The sequence below is a fragment of the Recurvomyces mirabilis genome (genome assembly GCF_035927965.1).
Source record: "Recurvomyces mirabilis strain CCFEE 5264 chromosome Unknown scaffold_16, whole genome shotgun sequence".
Lineage (NCBI taxonomy): Eukaryota > Fungi > Ascomycota > Dothideomycetes > Mycosphaerellales > Teratosphaeriaceae > Recurvomyces > Recurvomyces mirabilis.
The window spans coordinates 149,294-165,799 of record NW_027041950.1 but is presented as its reverse complement, the minus strand read 5'-3'; the positions used below and the strand labels follow the sequence as shown (position 1 = coordinate 165,799).

At 52.7% G+C, this 16,506-nt stretch overlaps 3 protein-coding genes across 3 annotated transcripts; all 3 read left to right on the top strand.

Moving 5' to 3' along the window:
- Positions 1–704: 704 nt before the first annotated feature.
- Positions 705–3,448, top strand: CLA4 (Protein kinase; the record flags this gene model as incomplete). Its single annotated transcript, XM_064839011.1, has 3 exons — positions 705–727; positions 837–2,883; positions 2,939–3,448. 3 exons carry the CDS (start codon positions 705–707, stop codon positions 3,446–3,448), a joined length of 2,580 nt encoding a protein of 859 aa, XP_064693259.1.
- A 2,959-nt stretch (positions 3,449–6,407) lies between these two features.
- Positions 6,408–11,736, top strand: YCF1 (ATP-binding cassette glutathione S-conjugate transporter ycf1; the record flags this gene model as incomplete). Its single annotated transcript, XM_064839010.1, has 8 exons — positions 6,408–9,366; positions 9,516–9,676; positions 9,806–9,833; positions 9,889–9,964; positions 10,159–10,188; positions 10,251–10,288; positions 10,345–11,505; positions 11,561–11,736. The coding sequence occupies 8 exons, from the start codon at positions 6,408–6,410 to the stop codon at positions 11,734–11,736; spliced, it is 4,629 nt and encodes a 1,542-aa protein (XP_064693258.1).
- Positions 11,737–13,508: 1,772 nt separating this feature from the next.
- On the top strand, positions 13,509–15,906 carry LTS14_006311 (uncharacterized protein; the record flags this gene model as incomplete). Its single annotated transcript, XM_064839009.1, has 5 exons — positions 13,509–13,589; positions 13,645–13,843; positions 13,893–14,411; positions 14,470–14,727; positions 14,777–15,906. 5 exons carry the CDS (start codon positions 13,509–13,511, stop codon positions 15,904–15,906), a joined length of 2,187 nt encoding a protein of 728 aa, XP_064693257.1.
- Positions 15,907–16,506: the final 600 nt, after the last annotated feature.

Genomic DNA, 16,506 nt, shown 5'->3' with positions numbered 1-16,506 from the left:
GTTGTGAGAAGGCGAGCGTGTAGATTGTGTGGAAAGGAATATCGTGACTCCTACACAGCCAGCGCTAGTCACTTTGTTCTTCTCGAAGCATCAGACCCTGAGTCCCGATTGGATGGTCGATGGGTGACACGCTAAAGCCGGCAGCGATTCCCAGGCGCGGTTTCACCTTGCCCGTCATACCTCCGACCGCTTTACGCAAAGCGAAGCGATAGGTCGTAAAGCAGGAACTTCAATAGAGGCCTTGTCAACATACACTCACCAAACAAAGAAATCTGGGAGAAGAACAAGAAGGTTGCTATTGCTAGGCATCTCACTCCCCCTCACCCACTCCGAAGCAGCATCCTTGGGCCCCACGTTCACGCCTATTGATCTGTCTTCAAAGAGGGTCCTTGCGACTTTCGACTTTCTAGCCCCCCTACCCGCCGGTCGGATCCTTGTTGCACGACTGCACAGGCTCTGGAGAGAGGGTGGAGTAGCACCGCGGTCCTATTTCACAACATTGCTGGACACGCACAACACACGACCACGCCTCTTTCGCGCGCCCTTCACCGTCACTACTCCACACGAGTTCACGCCGCCGCCAGTGACGGCCGGCACCGAGGCTTGGCGCGAGCGATTACTTGAGGAGGAGTGGGCGTAGGAGGATCTGATCCGATCGCATCGCACACCTACGCCTGCACGCGAGCCAGATCGCGCTCATAGTCATGGCCGGGTCTCAGCCGAACACGTATGTAAGCCCATGGGTGTCGTGCTTCACATGTTGGAGCGCGTGTGGTAGAGCATGTGCGCTTTGAAAGGTGCTGTGGGGAGCTGCGCTGACCTGTATCTTTGCACAGATTATATCGACCCGATCAGTTCATGAATCCTGGTCCTGCACCACAACCACCCACGAGCAAGCCCAAACTAGGCCTCACGCCTCAGGTCTTCCAGACACCCGGCAACCCGAATCTTGTGCACCTGCAAAGCGGCGGCTCGAGCTCGCCTTCGTCTACCTCACTTCACCGAGTAGGCACAGACTCGGGTGGTGAGTACACGGTGGTGAAGGATGGGTGGGCCAAGGTTAAGGAGGAAGGCGGTGGCTTCATGAAGGCCTTTTGGAGTGAACGTTTCTTGGTCCTGCGAGAACGACAGCTGGAATTCTTGAAGAGCAACTCGAGCAGCAAGACCTCGAATGTGATAGCCCTGAAAGATGTTACCAACATCACCCGATCCGACAATTACCCGTACAGCTTGGAGCTCACGAAAGAGGGCAACAAGCTATGGATCCTAAAGTTCGAGACTGACAATGAGGTGTATGGCTGGATGGACGGGATTTACGACAGATGTCCGAGCATGGGCGGCGTCTCACATCCTACAGGCTTCTCTCATCGCGTACATGTTGGCTTCGATCCGGTCACTGGAGGCTTTGTGGGTCTGCCCGTAGAATGGGAGCGCTTGCTCAAGGGTTCTGCCCTTACCAAGGATGATATGGCCAAAAACCCACAAGCCGTCATGGAAGTTCTGCAGTTCTACACTGATAAGCTCGCTGTAAGAGCAGACGATCCAAAGATGTACACCTCGCTCACACCGACACCTCCAGCCACGGACAGCAACCGCGACAAGCAACTTGGCTATTCAGGAAGTAGTATTGCACCTCCTCGTCCTGCCCCGCCTGCGATACATCGACTGGACAGCTATCAGAGCGCTAAAAGTGCCGGCAGTGGTTCGTCCAGTGCTTACCCGCGCGAGCAACCCAGTGATCGATTTCCGGCCCCAAAGCGATCGGATACTGCACCACTGTCACGGACGACGACTGGCGAGGATGAACGCAGAGTCAGACAGGATGAGCAGAGAAGAAGAGAGGAGTCTGAGCGGCGGCGAAACGACGAAGATCGTGAGCGACGGAAGCGACAAGACCAAGAAGATCGTGAATACAACGACTCTCTACCAAAGCAGCGAACAGCTCTTGCGAAACAAGAAGTCGGTGGTCATAGTGGCGATCCGAGAGATGCCAGTCCAAGTGCGTCGAATGGTAGATACAACGCACAGCGACCAGCTCCGCCAGCACCAGGTCAGAACAAGGCTGCGCAGCCGAACAGCGCCATACCCATACGCAACTTGCAAGCCTCGCGACCAGCACCTTCGCCACCTGTTCAGCAAAATGGTGCTAAGCCATTACCACAAAAGCAGTCCAGCACGAACGGCTCATCCCATAGTGGTGCCGTCAAGCCACCCGCCGCACCACAACTCAACGGACAAGTACATCCACAAGATCGACCACAGCAACCTCTGACACGGAGACCATCGGGTAGTCAGAACAGCAAAGCACCTCTAGGACAAGTCAAGCCTCTCAATGTGCAGACCAAGCAGCCGAGTGGCGCGCCTGAGAAGAGTGCAGCCATCAAGCAGGCTGAAGCAGCGCTGACGAAGAAAGAGCCAAATGAGAAGCCTGCGAAGGAAGCGCGGATGTCAAGCATGACGGATGCGCAAGTCATGGACAAGCTGCGATCTGTCGTGTCCACCAGTAATCCGCTGGAGTCTTACAATAAGCAGAAGAAGATCGGTCAAGGTGCATCAGGTAGCGTGTACGTGGCTAGGATCCGTGAGAACGCTCCTTCAGGCACTGCAAGGAACATTGTGAACCAGTTCGGGCCCAGGGCGCAAGTAGCCATCAAACAGATGGATCTACGTAGTCAGCCAAGGAAGGAGTTGATCGTGAACGAGATCATTGTCATGAAGGAGTCACGACATGACAATATTGTCAACTTTCTCGACGCATTTTTGCAAGAAGAGACATTCGAGCTATGGGTGGTCATGGAGTTCATGGAGGGCGGTGCGTTGACAGATGTGATCGACAACAATCCTTCCATCGCAGAAGACCAGATCGCCACCATTTGCTTCGAGGTAAGCAATCGCAAGGACGAATATTGAAGAAGCGATGTACTAATATCTATCACAGACATGTAAAGGCCTCATCCACCTCCACAGCCAGAACATCATCCACCGCGATATCAAATCCGACAATGTCCTCCTCTCCTCTCGTGGCGCCGTCAAAATCACCGATTTCGGCTTCTGTGCTAAGCTGACCGAACAGCGCAACAAGCGTGCCACTATGGTCGGAACACCCTACTGGATGGCGCCGGAAGTCGTCAAGCAAAAAGAGTATGGCAGCAAAGTCGACATCTGGTCCCTAGGTATCATGGCTATCGAGATGATCGAGTCCGAGCCACCTTACCTCAACGAGGAACCGCTAAAGGCATTGTATCTGATCGCTACTAATGGGACGCCGAGACTCAAGAAGCCGGAGAAGTTGAGCAAGGAGCTCAAGGCTTTCTTGAGTGTCTGTCTTTGTGTGGATGTCAAGAGTCGCGCCACAGCGGAGGAGCTGGGTAGGCATGAGTTCCTGAGCCATGGATGTTCGCTCGCCAGCTTGAGTGAGCTGTTGAGGTTCCGCAAGGGTGGGCATTGAAAATGCTGTAATACTGAAGGGCATGAGGCGTCATCATGTCCACGACCGGGTGGGCTGAAGTAGTGGGACCAGGCGGAGTAATTGAGATGGGATGAATGATTCATTACGGCCGTAAACGAGATGGCATGGGGTGTTACGAGGAGTCAAAAGCGGTTGGCAATAAATCGATGGATGGCTGGGTCGGATGGGCGTGATGAGAAGTGTCTTCTTCGCAACCTGAGCGTGCGGCGCTCATGCTGCAGATGGTCGTTCTGAGCATACGGTCTGAGCGCTCTTTTGTTGACGGCTTACGCTTGATAGACGAATACTACGTTGTCCCTGACCTCTTCACCTTTGGCGTCCGTCTTTCGCTCGGCCTGAGTCTGGTAGGCACCGCACACGGCTCACAATCAAAAACAGCAGTATCGGACCGTATTGTTTCTATCTCTATGATCGTTTACTGACACACCTCGAGACCAGACCGTGTGGCTAAAAAGGATTGGCAGACTGCATAGTAGTGTACAATGCCAGCAAGCAACACCATGACATGGAAGATCTGATGGCTTGCGCCGATGAGGTCAAAACGGTAGCGAAACCATCGCTCTGGAAACTGTGGTGTAGAATGTCAGTGAAGTCGACGCAGGATAACCAGGCCAGCTAGCCCGGACGAATCGGATCATACCCGGTATGTATAAGCTGCAGCTCCAGTACCATTGAGCACGATCATCAGCACCATCCATTCCAGCGCGAGACGCTGTCGCTGCACGCCGAACTCGTATGCGTACAGACCGTGCCCAACGAAGAAGAGCCAGACCGCTCCTAAGCCGACGTATGGTGCTGCGCGCCAATGTCGGTATTTGGTTGAGAGGAAACGGGAGTTCATTGTTAGTGCTATGCAGGCCATGGAGCAGAGAGAGACCTGAATGCTATGTTAGTCTCCTGAAGTCGGCTAGTGTTTTGACAGCGCTGTCTGGGGCTTGATACGTACTAAAAGCCAGTGGATGTCACGATGACCCGGCACGCAGATGAAGCCAAAGTGGATGGTCGGCAGACTTGCTCCCCACATCAATAGGACAACACCGCAGAGATCAAGACCTTTTGCGAATTGGCGCAGGCTGGCATCATGAGTCAGGAGCGCATGGTAGCTGGATCGTACGTGTTAGCTTATCTGCAGCAGTGCACATCGATTGAAGGAGCCACTCACCCAGCAGAAAAGGTAAAACATATCGCCACGCACAGGCAGTAGGCAGTCACCAGGCCGAAGTCTACAGGCTGTCCAGCTGGTCTACGACTGTATATGCGGAGGTAGAAGTGCAAGGGCAGGATGGTGAATAATATTGATCCGAAGAAGTGGGAGAAGATGTTGACTAGATATGTTCAGTTGCGATCCAGATTATTAAGATGGGCGAAGGAGACGAACCACTTTCATTGTGCCACGAATGCAGCGAGCTTGTCCACAGTGTACGATTCTCATCACTCGGACTAGCGACGCGTGAGCAGGAGCACTGATTAGAGCATTGTAGATGCTGTCTCACAGGTACCCGGACAACATGAATTCATTGTCTCTGCCTTGCGTCAGTGTATTGCTCTGCTCAGTCATGCTCCGGCGAAGAACGTACTGGCGCCACTTCGCTGCTCGCTGGTCAGTACTATGGTATTTGCTCGCAATATGTGCCGCTTACGTATACCATGCCAGTCCAAGTTCACAGGCTTCTCATCGCACAGGCTGTCCCGATCATCTTTAGGTGCGCCGTTTGAGCGCGACTCTGCGGCGCACGTTCCGTTGGCGCGAAGTCGAGATTTCATGGCATTGCTGGTATCATCGTACACAAATTCCCGCCTCCTGGGATGGCCAGGAGGCATATGCGAGATATGGAAATAAAAGAAGATTCCACTTAGCCGTTTTGTGGGACATTACAGCGTCACAGTTGCGTTGCGGGATGGCGGAGGGCTTGCGCCTTGTTTTGAGTCACATCATTGACGTGACATACGGAAGAAGTCAATCTCTCTCCTCCAATACCCATGATTACGACTTTAGACAGGATGCCCGTTTGCCGATGCTCACAATGTATCGAGCAACGAGATGGTCTTTGGTTGAGATGAAGTCGACGACTTCTCCGGAAGGAGAGTAGGCCGAGAGCCGGGGACCAGGTGGCTGTCGTTGAGAGACAATACTTGAGGACCTGAATGACGATATTACTTTACTGCCATCATGACTTCTTTGAGGGGCGGATGCTCTCGAACGTCTAATACGGAGTCGCTGAGCAGACTTCTTCAAGTATGATCGCTGTGGCTCAGGTGAGCAAACTTGGCAACCCCCGAAGACATACAAGTTCCGGGCCAATTGGAAGGCGATGTATATGTACACAACCTGCATACCGAGAAGTTGTCGATACTGTACTTTTCACGACGGATGGCGTATGGTCTCAAAGCTATTTTGCTCTCGTTGTTATCTTCATGTCGAAGCACTTGTACCTCACAGTCCACTATGGCAATCTTCACGTGATGATCATCAGTAAAAGCAGGAGGATCGGTTCGGGAGGCAAGTTCCTCAGACTATCGCCACTGTCTCTGTTCGTGCTCGAGCACAGTGATGACCATCGCAGTAGCCAAAGGAAAATTGGTCGTCTGCAAATGAGAGAGTGCAAGACGCTCAAAAGAGCAGCAAAGTTGATCGGATTTAACGTTGCGATAGACCGAGCCCCACATGGAACCACGCGAACGGTTAAGGCCGCTGCATGACGATTGAGCGTATACGATTCGGCAACGACGATCCGCGGGACCTGCCTTTCTGAGCCCTGCGACGGTGGTTTCTTCTCATTTGAGGCGATCAGGACGGTGAGCACAAACATCTCTCCTGACAAGCACTGCCGTAATACTGTCGTTGGTTCTCATCGCTGCCATTCACTCCTCCGCCTCCGCCACCTCAGATACACCGACCAGGCCTTCGTTCCAAACTCCGGCTATCGTAACGAGATCAATGCTCGACATCAACCCACCGCAGACGGTATTCCAGACCTACGACCTACCGACCTATCTCAGCGCATCTCGTCACAAAGCGCAGCCATTCTGTGGCAATGCGGAGGGATGGGGTCCGTTGAGTCCCCATAGATGGGACTTCACACCATGTTTCCTGGACATATGGATAGCAGTTGTATCGGTATTTGGCATATTGGGTGGCGCTGGGGCGATATACTACCTCCTGCGGTACTGCAAGCCAGCTGCCGTTGAGAAGAATTGGCACTTCTATACCAAGCTGGCTGTTATCGCAGCGTTGGTGGCAACGACGACGACACAAGCTGCACTCCAAGTTGAGCATTTTGGTGGCACTTTATGGTTACGGGACTTTCGGTTCTGGACTACTATTCTGAACCTGCTGAGCTTGGGTGTCGTCTTCTACATCCAGTACATCGAGCATTGGCGATCAAGAATACCCAATTCTGTCGTTCTGCTCTACTGGCTCTTCTTGCTTATCGCTTATGCTGTCAAGCTACGGTCGCTGGTGTCTCAGAAGCTGTATGAACATTATGTGCCGTACTTTGCCATATTCACTGCCAACGTCGGGCTATCATTCGCTGAACTCGTCCTGGAATGGTTGGTGCCAAAGAAGCTCTCGGCATATGAGGCTCTCGGCGACGAAGATGAGTGTCCAGTCGAATATGCCAACATCTTTTCTGCTTTGACCTTCGGTTGGATGACTCCAATGATGCGATATGGCTACAAGGAGTTTTTGACGCAGGACGACCTGTGGAACCTGCGACCTAGTGACACAACACGCAACACCAGTGCTACATTCGAGGAGTCATGGGCATACGAACTCGAGAAGAAAAAACCAAGTTTATGGATCGCCATGTTCCGGTCATTCGGTGGACCGTACTTCTGGGGCGCGGTGATTAAGACTGGTTCAGACACTCTAGCCTTCGTGCAACCTCAGCTCCTCCGCTTCCTGATCTCCTTCGTCGACTCGTACAAACCTGGCAATACGCCACAGCCAGCTAGCAAGGGCGCCGCAATTGCTCTTGCAATGTTTGCTGTGTCGGTCGGACAAACCGCATGTCTGCATCAATACTTCCAAAGGTCGTTCGAGACAGGCATGCGCATCAAGAGCTCTCTCACAGCGGCCATCTATCAGAAGAGCTTACGGCTCAGCAACGAAGGACGAGCTGCGAGGAGCACAGGCGATATCGTGAACTACATGGCCGTCGACACGCAGAGATTACAAGACCTTGCGCAATACGGCCAACAGCTGTGGAGTGCCCCTTTCCAGATCACGCTATGTCTACTGTCATTGTATCAGCTACTCGGCGTCAGCATGTTCGCTGGTCTTGGCGCTATGCTTCTCATGATTCCTGTCAATGGCGTGATCGCGCGTATCTCGAAGACTCTGCAGAAGCGCCAGATGAAAAACAAGGACGCCAGGACTCGTCTTATGACCGAGATTCTGAACAACATGAAGTCTATCAAGCTTTATGCTTGGACGACCGCCTTCATGAACAAGCTCAGCTTCATACGAAACGATCAGGAATTGCACACTCTTCGCAAAATTGGTGCTGTGACCGCTGTTGCCAATTTCACTTGGTCTACTACGCCCTTCCTGGTGTCATGCTCGACTTTCGCTGTATTCGTTACAACGCAGAATACGCCGCTCAGCACCGAGATTGTCTTCCCGGCGTTAACATTGTTCAACTTGCTCACTTTCCCGCTTGCAGTACTGCCAATGGTGATCACGGCCATTATTGAGGCAAGCGTGGCAGTCGGCAGATTGACGGACTTTTTTGTTTCAGATGAGCTTCAGCCGGACGCCGTACTTCGTAGCGAGGCTGTGGGTGCTGGCGAGGAAGCCGTGCGCATTCGCGATGCGACTTTCACCTGGAACAAGGACGACGATCGCAATGTATTGCACGACATCAACTTCTCGGCCCACAAGGGCGAGCTCTCCTGCGTTGTTGGCAGAGTCGGCTCTGGCAAGTCGAGCATACTACAGACCATGCTCGGCGATCTTTACAAGATCAAGGGAGAAGTGGTCATGCGCGGCACTTCGGCTTACGTTGCTCAAAGCTCCTGGGTCATGAATGCGAGTGTGCGCGAGAATATCGTTTTTGGCTACAAGTGGGATCCGGCGTTTTATGATCGTACTTTCAAGGCCTGTGCACTCACCGAAGACTTCGCAACTTTACCAGACGGTGATCAGACTGAGGTGGGTGAGCGTGGCATCAGCTTGTCTGGAGGCCAAAAGGCACGTCTCACGCTAGCACGAGCTGTCTACGCTCGTGCAGATATTTACCTGCTAGACGATGTGCTTTCAGCGGTCGACCAGCATGTTGGCCGGCATCTCATTGACAATGTGCTTGGCCCAGGAGGTTTACTGGGTGGCAAGTGCCGCATCCTTGCTACAAATTCCATCCCCGTGCTTATGGAGGCTAACTATATCTTCCTTATTCGCGATGGCCGCATACTCGAGCGAGGCACATACGAACAGCTCATGGCTATGAAGGGTGAAATCTCGCAGCTGATCAAGACCGCGAGCAGCGAGGACCAGAGCCAAGTTGAAAGCGAAGAGTCCAGCAGCAAAAGTCCTGCTAGCGAAGCCGACACTGTGTACGATGATCCAGATGAGGCTGAAGAGGCTCAAGAAGGTTTGACACAGCTCGCACCTATCAAAGCTGCTGGTGGCGGTTCTGCTCGGAAGAGCTTCGCCCGGACCTCAAGTCACAACACGCTGCGAAGAGCGAGTACCGCTTCGTTCAGGGGTCCACGAGGCAAATTGACAGACGAAGAAGAGGCTAAGAACAACAACAAGAAGACAAGCCAGACCCGAGAGTACTCCGAGAAGGGTCAGGTGAAACGTGATGTCTACCTGGAGTACGCCAAAGAGAGCAACCTGGGTGCTGTCGCAGTCTACCTCGTCATGTTGATTGGCGCTCAGACCGCTTCGATAGGTGAGTGATCTTGGTGTTTGCTTGTGCTGCGAAGTGGAAGTTGGCATCCGCACAATGGTTTTGCATGAGCGGACATGCTCGGCCCTCAACGATGCACTCTCCCGCGAACGACTGGGAATAACAATGGTACGCTAACTCGCGCATATCAGGGGCAAATGTATGGCTGAAGAATTGGTCTGAGGTCAACAGCGACTTTGGTGGCAATCCGAACGTTGCAAGATATCTTGGCGTCTACTTTGCCTTCGGCGTGGGCGGTTCCGCGCTCGTCGTTGTTCAAACCCTGATCCTGTGGATCTTCTGTTCGATCGAGGTATGTCACACATCTCTTTCGTGTTACAGGTGACGCCTTGGTCGACGTGCATGCGCACCCCGGGCTGGCGTGCATCTCCCGTTTAGGCGAGATCAGACCGTGATAGGCTAACTGACATGATCCGCACAGGCCAGCCGCAAGCTTCACGAACGCATGGGTACGTCTTTCACGTCAAGGTCGTGGTCTGGAACACCAGTATTGACTCGTTGCAGCATATGCGATATTCCGATCGCCCATGAGCTTCTTCGAAACGACTCCCACGGGCCGTATATTGAATCGATTCTCAAGGTCAGTCCAGCGCTCCCGACAACCGTATTTGATGTGCCGTTGCAGACCTCGCTTGGATGCAGTAGTCAAAAAGGAGCACGGCCATGTGGGCATCCTGCTTCGTGGCGTCTGCTGTCTAATCGCTCGGGTCTGCTCCACGTCTCCGCGGACCAGGAACACAAGTTGCGCAATTGCGAGAGCTAACGTTATTTTAGTGACATCTACAAGATCGATGAAGTGCTCGCGTATGTGCATGACGAGTACCGAAACCCTGTCGATCTCCCATCTTGACTGACATCTGTCACAGGCGTACTTTCAACATGCTGTTCACGAATGCAGCTAGAGGTACGTTCGTCGTAGAGGCCAGGATGCTCGTCTGATGTTGCTAATGCTTGCCTCAGCCGCCTTCACTCTAATGGTCATCTCTACGTCTACACCAATCTTCGTTGCCCTGATTGTGCCGCTTGGCGGCCTCTACATGTGGATCCAGAAATACTACCTCCGCACTTCCCGCGAACTAAAACGTCTTGACAGCGTCAGCCGCAGTCCGATCTATGCCCATTTCCAGGAATCTTTGAGCGGCATCAGCACAATCCGCGCGTACCGCCAAACCAAACGTTTCGCACTGGAGAATGAATGGCGCATCGACGCAAATTTGAGGGCCTACTTTCCATCAATCAGCGCCAACAGATGGCTTGCAGTTCGGTTGGAGTTCCTCGGCTCAGTCGTCATTCTGTCTGCGGCTAGCTTTGCTACCGTTTCGGTGTCTACCGGAAGCGGTCTATCTGCCGGTTTGGTTGGTTTGTCGATGAGCTATGCCTTGCAAATCACTCAGTCCTTGAATTGGATCGTAAGGCAGACGGTCGAAGTTGAGACTAACATAGTCTCGGTCGAGCGTGTGCTGGAGTACGCTCGCTTGCCAAGCGAGGCACCAGAGATCATCTCCAAGCACAGGCCACCGGTTAGCTGGCCTTCCAAGGGCGCAGTGTCATTCAATGGCTACAGCACCAGATATCGGCCTGAGCTGGATCTCGTGTTGAAGAATGTCAACCTCAGCATCAAGTCACATGAAAAGATCGGTGTGGTTGGGCGGACTGGCGCAGGCAAAAGTTCGCTTACACTGGCCCTGTTCCGCATCATTGAGGCCAGCGACGGGGACGTGACCATCGATGATCTCAGCACAAGTTCTATTGGCTTACTAGATCTGCGGCGCCGGTTAGCCATTATTCCGCAGGATGCTGCGCTGTTTGAAGGCACGGTGAGAGACAACCTCGACCCTGGACATGTTCACGACGATACAGAGCTTTGGAGTGTGCTCGACCATGCACGACTGCGGGATCATGTCGCTTCGATGACTGGTCAGCTCGACGCCACCATACACGAAGGTGGCTCGAATCTGAGCCAAGGCCAGAGACAATTGATCTCGCTTGCACGAGCTCTCCTAACTCCAAGCAACATCTTAGTTTTGGATGAAGCGACTGCCGCTGTAGATGTTGAGACCGACGCAATGCTGCAAACGACATTGCGCAGCAACATGTTCAAGGATCGCACGATAATTACTAGTAAGCACAAAATCAGTGCGATTTCACCACTCTACATACTGATGATCTCTTGTAGTTGCGCATCGTATCAACACGATTCTTGACAGCGACCGCATCGTTGTCCTCGATCACGGCGAAGTCAAGGAGTTTGACTCTCCAGGAGAGCTGGTCAGGCGTAAAGGCTTGTTCTACGAGCTTGTCCGAGAATCTGGGTTGCTGGGTCAAGTTGAAAGTGCAGATGGGTCTCGTTGAGAAGTGTAAACGAACAATCTTGTATCAGCTAGGTACAACCTCAAGACGCGTACTGTCCCGCACTGCAGGACTCCGGTTTTGTGTCAAATTGCTCAGATGCATTGCAGATTCAAGATCCCTACTACCGAGCTTAATGGCGTAGTAGATAATATGAAGTGTGCATAAGCGGGTCCCACGCATGGGGAGCTGGACCTCGCTTCTGCACATCCATATCTATAGTACCTGTCTGCCAGCAACGGCCCGTGACCACGGATCGTGGCGTCGTCGGATTCAAGGCCCCCCGAGAGCATGCCAGGGAGTGCGGGTGGGGGGCTCGCGTACATAAGGTCATGGCAAGATCTCCGTAATCGTAGCATTGATCTAAGGCACTGCCGAGCAGTATGTGTTTCATGAATGCTACTAGTCTATGAATGCTACTAGTCCTTTCGATAGCCTGTACTCGCTGCACAGAAAGGTGTTGATGGAGTTCGAAGCAAGAGTCGCAGACTCTTCTAAGCGTTGTGGCCACGAACGATGGTTACGAAGTCAGCCAATTTGTTTCCTAGACGCATAGTTGCATTCTGAGGTGACGCATATGTATCTGCAACCCGTGGAGCAGGCAGCGCCGTTTGATAGACCTGAGTTGGCTGATTCGGTACCGCTCTACTTTCGTGCTGATAGCAACCATGTCGGCAAGCCGAAAGCTTGAACTTGGTGGCTCCCGCTCTGCCCTCTTCATCGTGCACCACTACGGTTCCCGGGCACAACAACCAATGTCGCACTTCTGGAAGCTCTCATTGTGTCACAGACCAGAGCTCTGCATCAGGTGGTCCGCACCTATCATGCGAGCAAGGGCCGGCCCAACCAAACGATCTCGATCTCTCGTCCTCCACGTGCTCTACTTCTGCTGTGCCACCGGTGCATTTCGCAGACATTGGCTGAGATATCGATGCAATGCAGGCGAGCAAACGCCACGGCCCCTCCCGTATTGTGACGACCGTCTGCAAGATTGCTTGCTAAGATGCATTGCCACTGGCACATCAGTCACGCCGAAGCTCCTTGTATGGGTCATTGGCTCATGATGGGCGGTAGGTGCGGCAAGCTACTTCGGAATACCATGCTCTCGGGAATTGTGGTTTTACCTGGTCTGATGAGGTGCACAAATATACGTCTATGCGAGATGCGAAGTTCCACTAGTCAGTCCCCCAAACCCGGTCTGGTCCACACTGTCAGAACGTACACTCGATCTGGCGGGCACCGCTCAATACGCTGTCAATCAACATCTCGGAAGGATTGCACAAATACAAGGATGCTGACCCGTTCTCATCCTCACTTTTGAGATCCACGCCGCCTCCCTTGATAAGTCGTGCACTTGTACATTTCGATTTAGTACGCATGAACGTACGAAGTTGCCTTTCTAACCTGGAGACTGTTACGTGTGTGACTTACAGCTCGTGCTGGTACCACAGCAGTTCCACAACGTGTCGAAAACGAGCAGCATTGTTCGTACGACGACCATACCACTGGCTTCGATATCTCGAGTTGGCCAAAGTTGCTTCTGAGACGACGACAAGCCCGCTCTTGTGTTGACATTCATATGCTACTCCTCGTGGCTGTAGTCGGTCACTAGCACATCATTGTCGATCTCGATTCACAACATTGCTATCCTGGACGTGGGCCCGGTCTCTGCCTATAGGATTAGTGTCCGTCCCAAAGGATTCGATTCTCTAGACAATACTGGTCGACTAGACCTTGCTAGCTTCCGGAAGTAAGGAGCAGCAGTCAGCTCCAAGATGGCACGATTTGGTAGCAGCAACGCTCGTGAAGGTCAAGCTACATGCGAACCAGGGCCACCGGCACGGATCAAGATTGAGGTATGGAATGTTACAACTCGGTGACTAGCAGCTAGTCCAACTAATTCGAGAGTAGCGAGGGACGGAGACTGCTTTGACAAAGCACGACGGCACCCAGACTCTAGCTGCGTTTGTGATTACCCATGACGGCCATGTTCGTCTTCATAAGTCGAACGAGATGAAAAGCGGTACCGCCATCAAGCTACTGTCCACGGTATTCATGCACGCGTGTGGTTCCAATCACGAGAGAGCTGAAGCACGACCCAGCCTTATATGTACGAGCAAGATCTGATCGCATTGTCTTCTTGGCTGATCAGTGCGTAGGTCCCGCAACGGCAGAATCGTCAGACCACACGATAAGTGGACGTGATAATCTCCTGGACGTTGACAATGCTGTCCGAAGATCGACATCCGAGGGCGAACAGAGCTCAGGATGGAGAGGCCGATCGATCCGACGACCAATGCGTGACCGTACTCCATTGATTGACTTCTACGATGGCTATTTTCCGGATCACGAGATGGGTGTCAATCCAAGCATAAAGGAGGAAGCACAGAGCATGAACAATACGACGATTCCGGCGGATTCTGCAGCGCAGCACTTCAATATCACAGAGCCCGAAAAAGTCAAGGCGTATCTGTACAATCGTTTCGAGAAGCTGCAGCAGTTGTCCGCTAAGCGTGTTGCAAAAGCCTGGATCAAGGGCATATGCCCGCGAAAGCAAGCCAACTTCCCATATCAGAATAAGCAGAAGACCGACGAGTCTGGTGGACCAGATATACCGGCATGGTGGCCCGATCAATCTATCTGTCCATGGAAAGAGCCCGATCATATTCGCAAGGAAGGTATGTCGACCCGAGTATGATGCCCTTTTCCCAACGTCGTCCTGACTCCCAACACTAGAACGCAACGAGCTCCTCATTCATATCCTCAGATTGCGACCAACGCCCGCTAAACTCCTCATCATGAACCGTGACAAGTGTGAACCATTAGAGAATCAAGTCTTCGAATCATGGGCGGCCTTCTTACGGTCGCTCGCTCCGCTTACTTGTTGCAATGATCTAAAGCCAAATGACAAATCGACAAAGACGAAGCGGAACAACCTCCTAAGAGAGATATACGATGTTGCTGAGAAGGAGGAGAACTTTCTCGAGGGCAGTGGTAAGTCGCACGAACCCCCAAGCTAAAGAGGATACCTGATTGAGCACAGGTCCTCCTTCAGTCATTTACTGGCAAGATGAGCAATTGACGAAGACTGTCTCTCGCAAGTCCAAGAAGCGTGCCATCTCGATCGCGTCATCCAGCGGCACTGAGGATCAGATCAGCGCTCCGCGCCAGTCGTCCGTGAATCGTGGCCGCCGTGCTATGAAGCGTCGACGGTGTCGATCGGTGGTGCAAAGCCCTGAACTTGTGCCACGTCTGCAAGTCCGTCAATCATCTCTGAATCCAGTCAAGGAGCAGAACATATCCGACATCGATCTGTCCTCTCCAGAAGTTGATACTGCAATGCTCAACGACCGCGCTGCAGCTCCGACCAAGCCTGTCGCGGCAGAGGATGCGAAGTCATGTGTCTTCGAGCACCTTGCACCACTTTCAGTACCTCGCACAGAAGTTACCCACGCGGCATCCGGATCATGGCAACCTGCCCACCATGACAGCGCCATGCAGAACTGGCAGACCATGATCGCCTCTCCCGATACATCCTTCAACTCGTCGACCTTTGCCGCTGAGTCTCCGACCAGTTTCCGAGCGTTCGACAACGGCACGCTGCAACAGCAATACACGGATCGTCATGAACACCGCTACGCTCGCCACCAAAACCAATACTTTTCCCATCCTCACGCTGTTCATATTTACCAAGCTCAGCATATTCCACAACCACAATTTGAAATAGTACCTAATACACCAAAGAGTCCTCGCAGCGGCCTACTTTGGCCTAACTACGACCTACCAGCCGTCGCGCAGTGTCTCGATACTCCGATGACAGACACTTCTTTTGCGTACGCCCAGATCCCGAGCGCACCAACTCCAGCGCCAGCGCACTTCTTTCACTCCACAGACCATCGTCGACAGTCTCGGGCACCAACAACACACTACACTCCAGTACAACAGCAATATCAGCTCGTCGCACCCGCAGATCTTCATCAGCAGACGAACAACATGCATGGCCTACCCGATCCTGCTTTCGTGTATGCCGGACACTCTGCCGCCGTTCCAGACTCACCTTATCCTCACGTCCTTGACCACCATCACGCCGCACCACAATGGCTGGCAGAATCTCATCTCGAACGCGGGTTCACTGGGCATAGCTCAGGCGTTGGTGGGGGCCAGCCAACCTAAGTCTCACGCTTCCTCTCGGTCTGTCTGGGCTGGCTTTTTCTTTCCTCGCGTTTCGGCCTGTAATCCTGGCAGGTATTCTGTTTCCGTACATTCGACTTTCATGACCATACTGAGCGACCACGCATTGGTATCAGAATCAGCATCATTTTGGCTTTTTCTGCATCTACTGCACTGCATTGCGATGTGGCATCAAAGCGTTCAAGCACAAATTGCATGATGCCCATGGCTCGACATACGACCTTTACGACCTTTTGCTACATATACGTACGGCATCTGCACATATTTCGGTTACTGTATTGAGCGACGAGTCATGATGAGCATGGAATAATGGTATGCAGGCGGATTCTGCAGAGACGAGACGGTAGATGGATGACATTACAAAGTACATAGACGGAATATAACATATGTGTACTTGAATTGTGATTCATAACAGGCATGTGGGATGTGTAGTGGCTTGGTAGGCTCTGGGCAGCAAGTGAATGCTCAACCTTTTCGAAGTCCATCATGCCAGATGTGGAAGTCACGAAGCGGAGCTCGGTCCGGCAAATCCCACTAACGTCAGCCACTGCTCGGCCCGAAGCGCTAGCCGTCGAGTCGGGT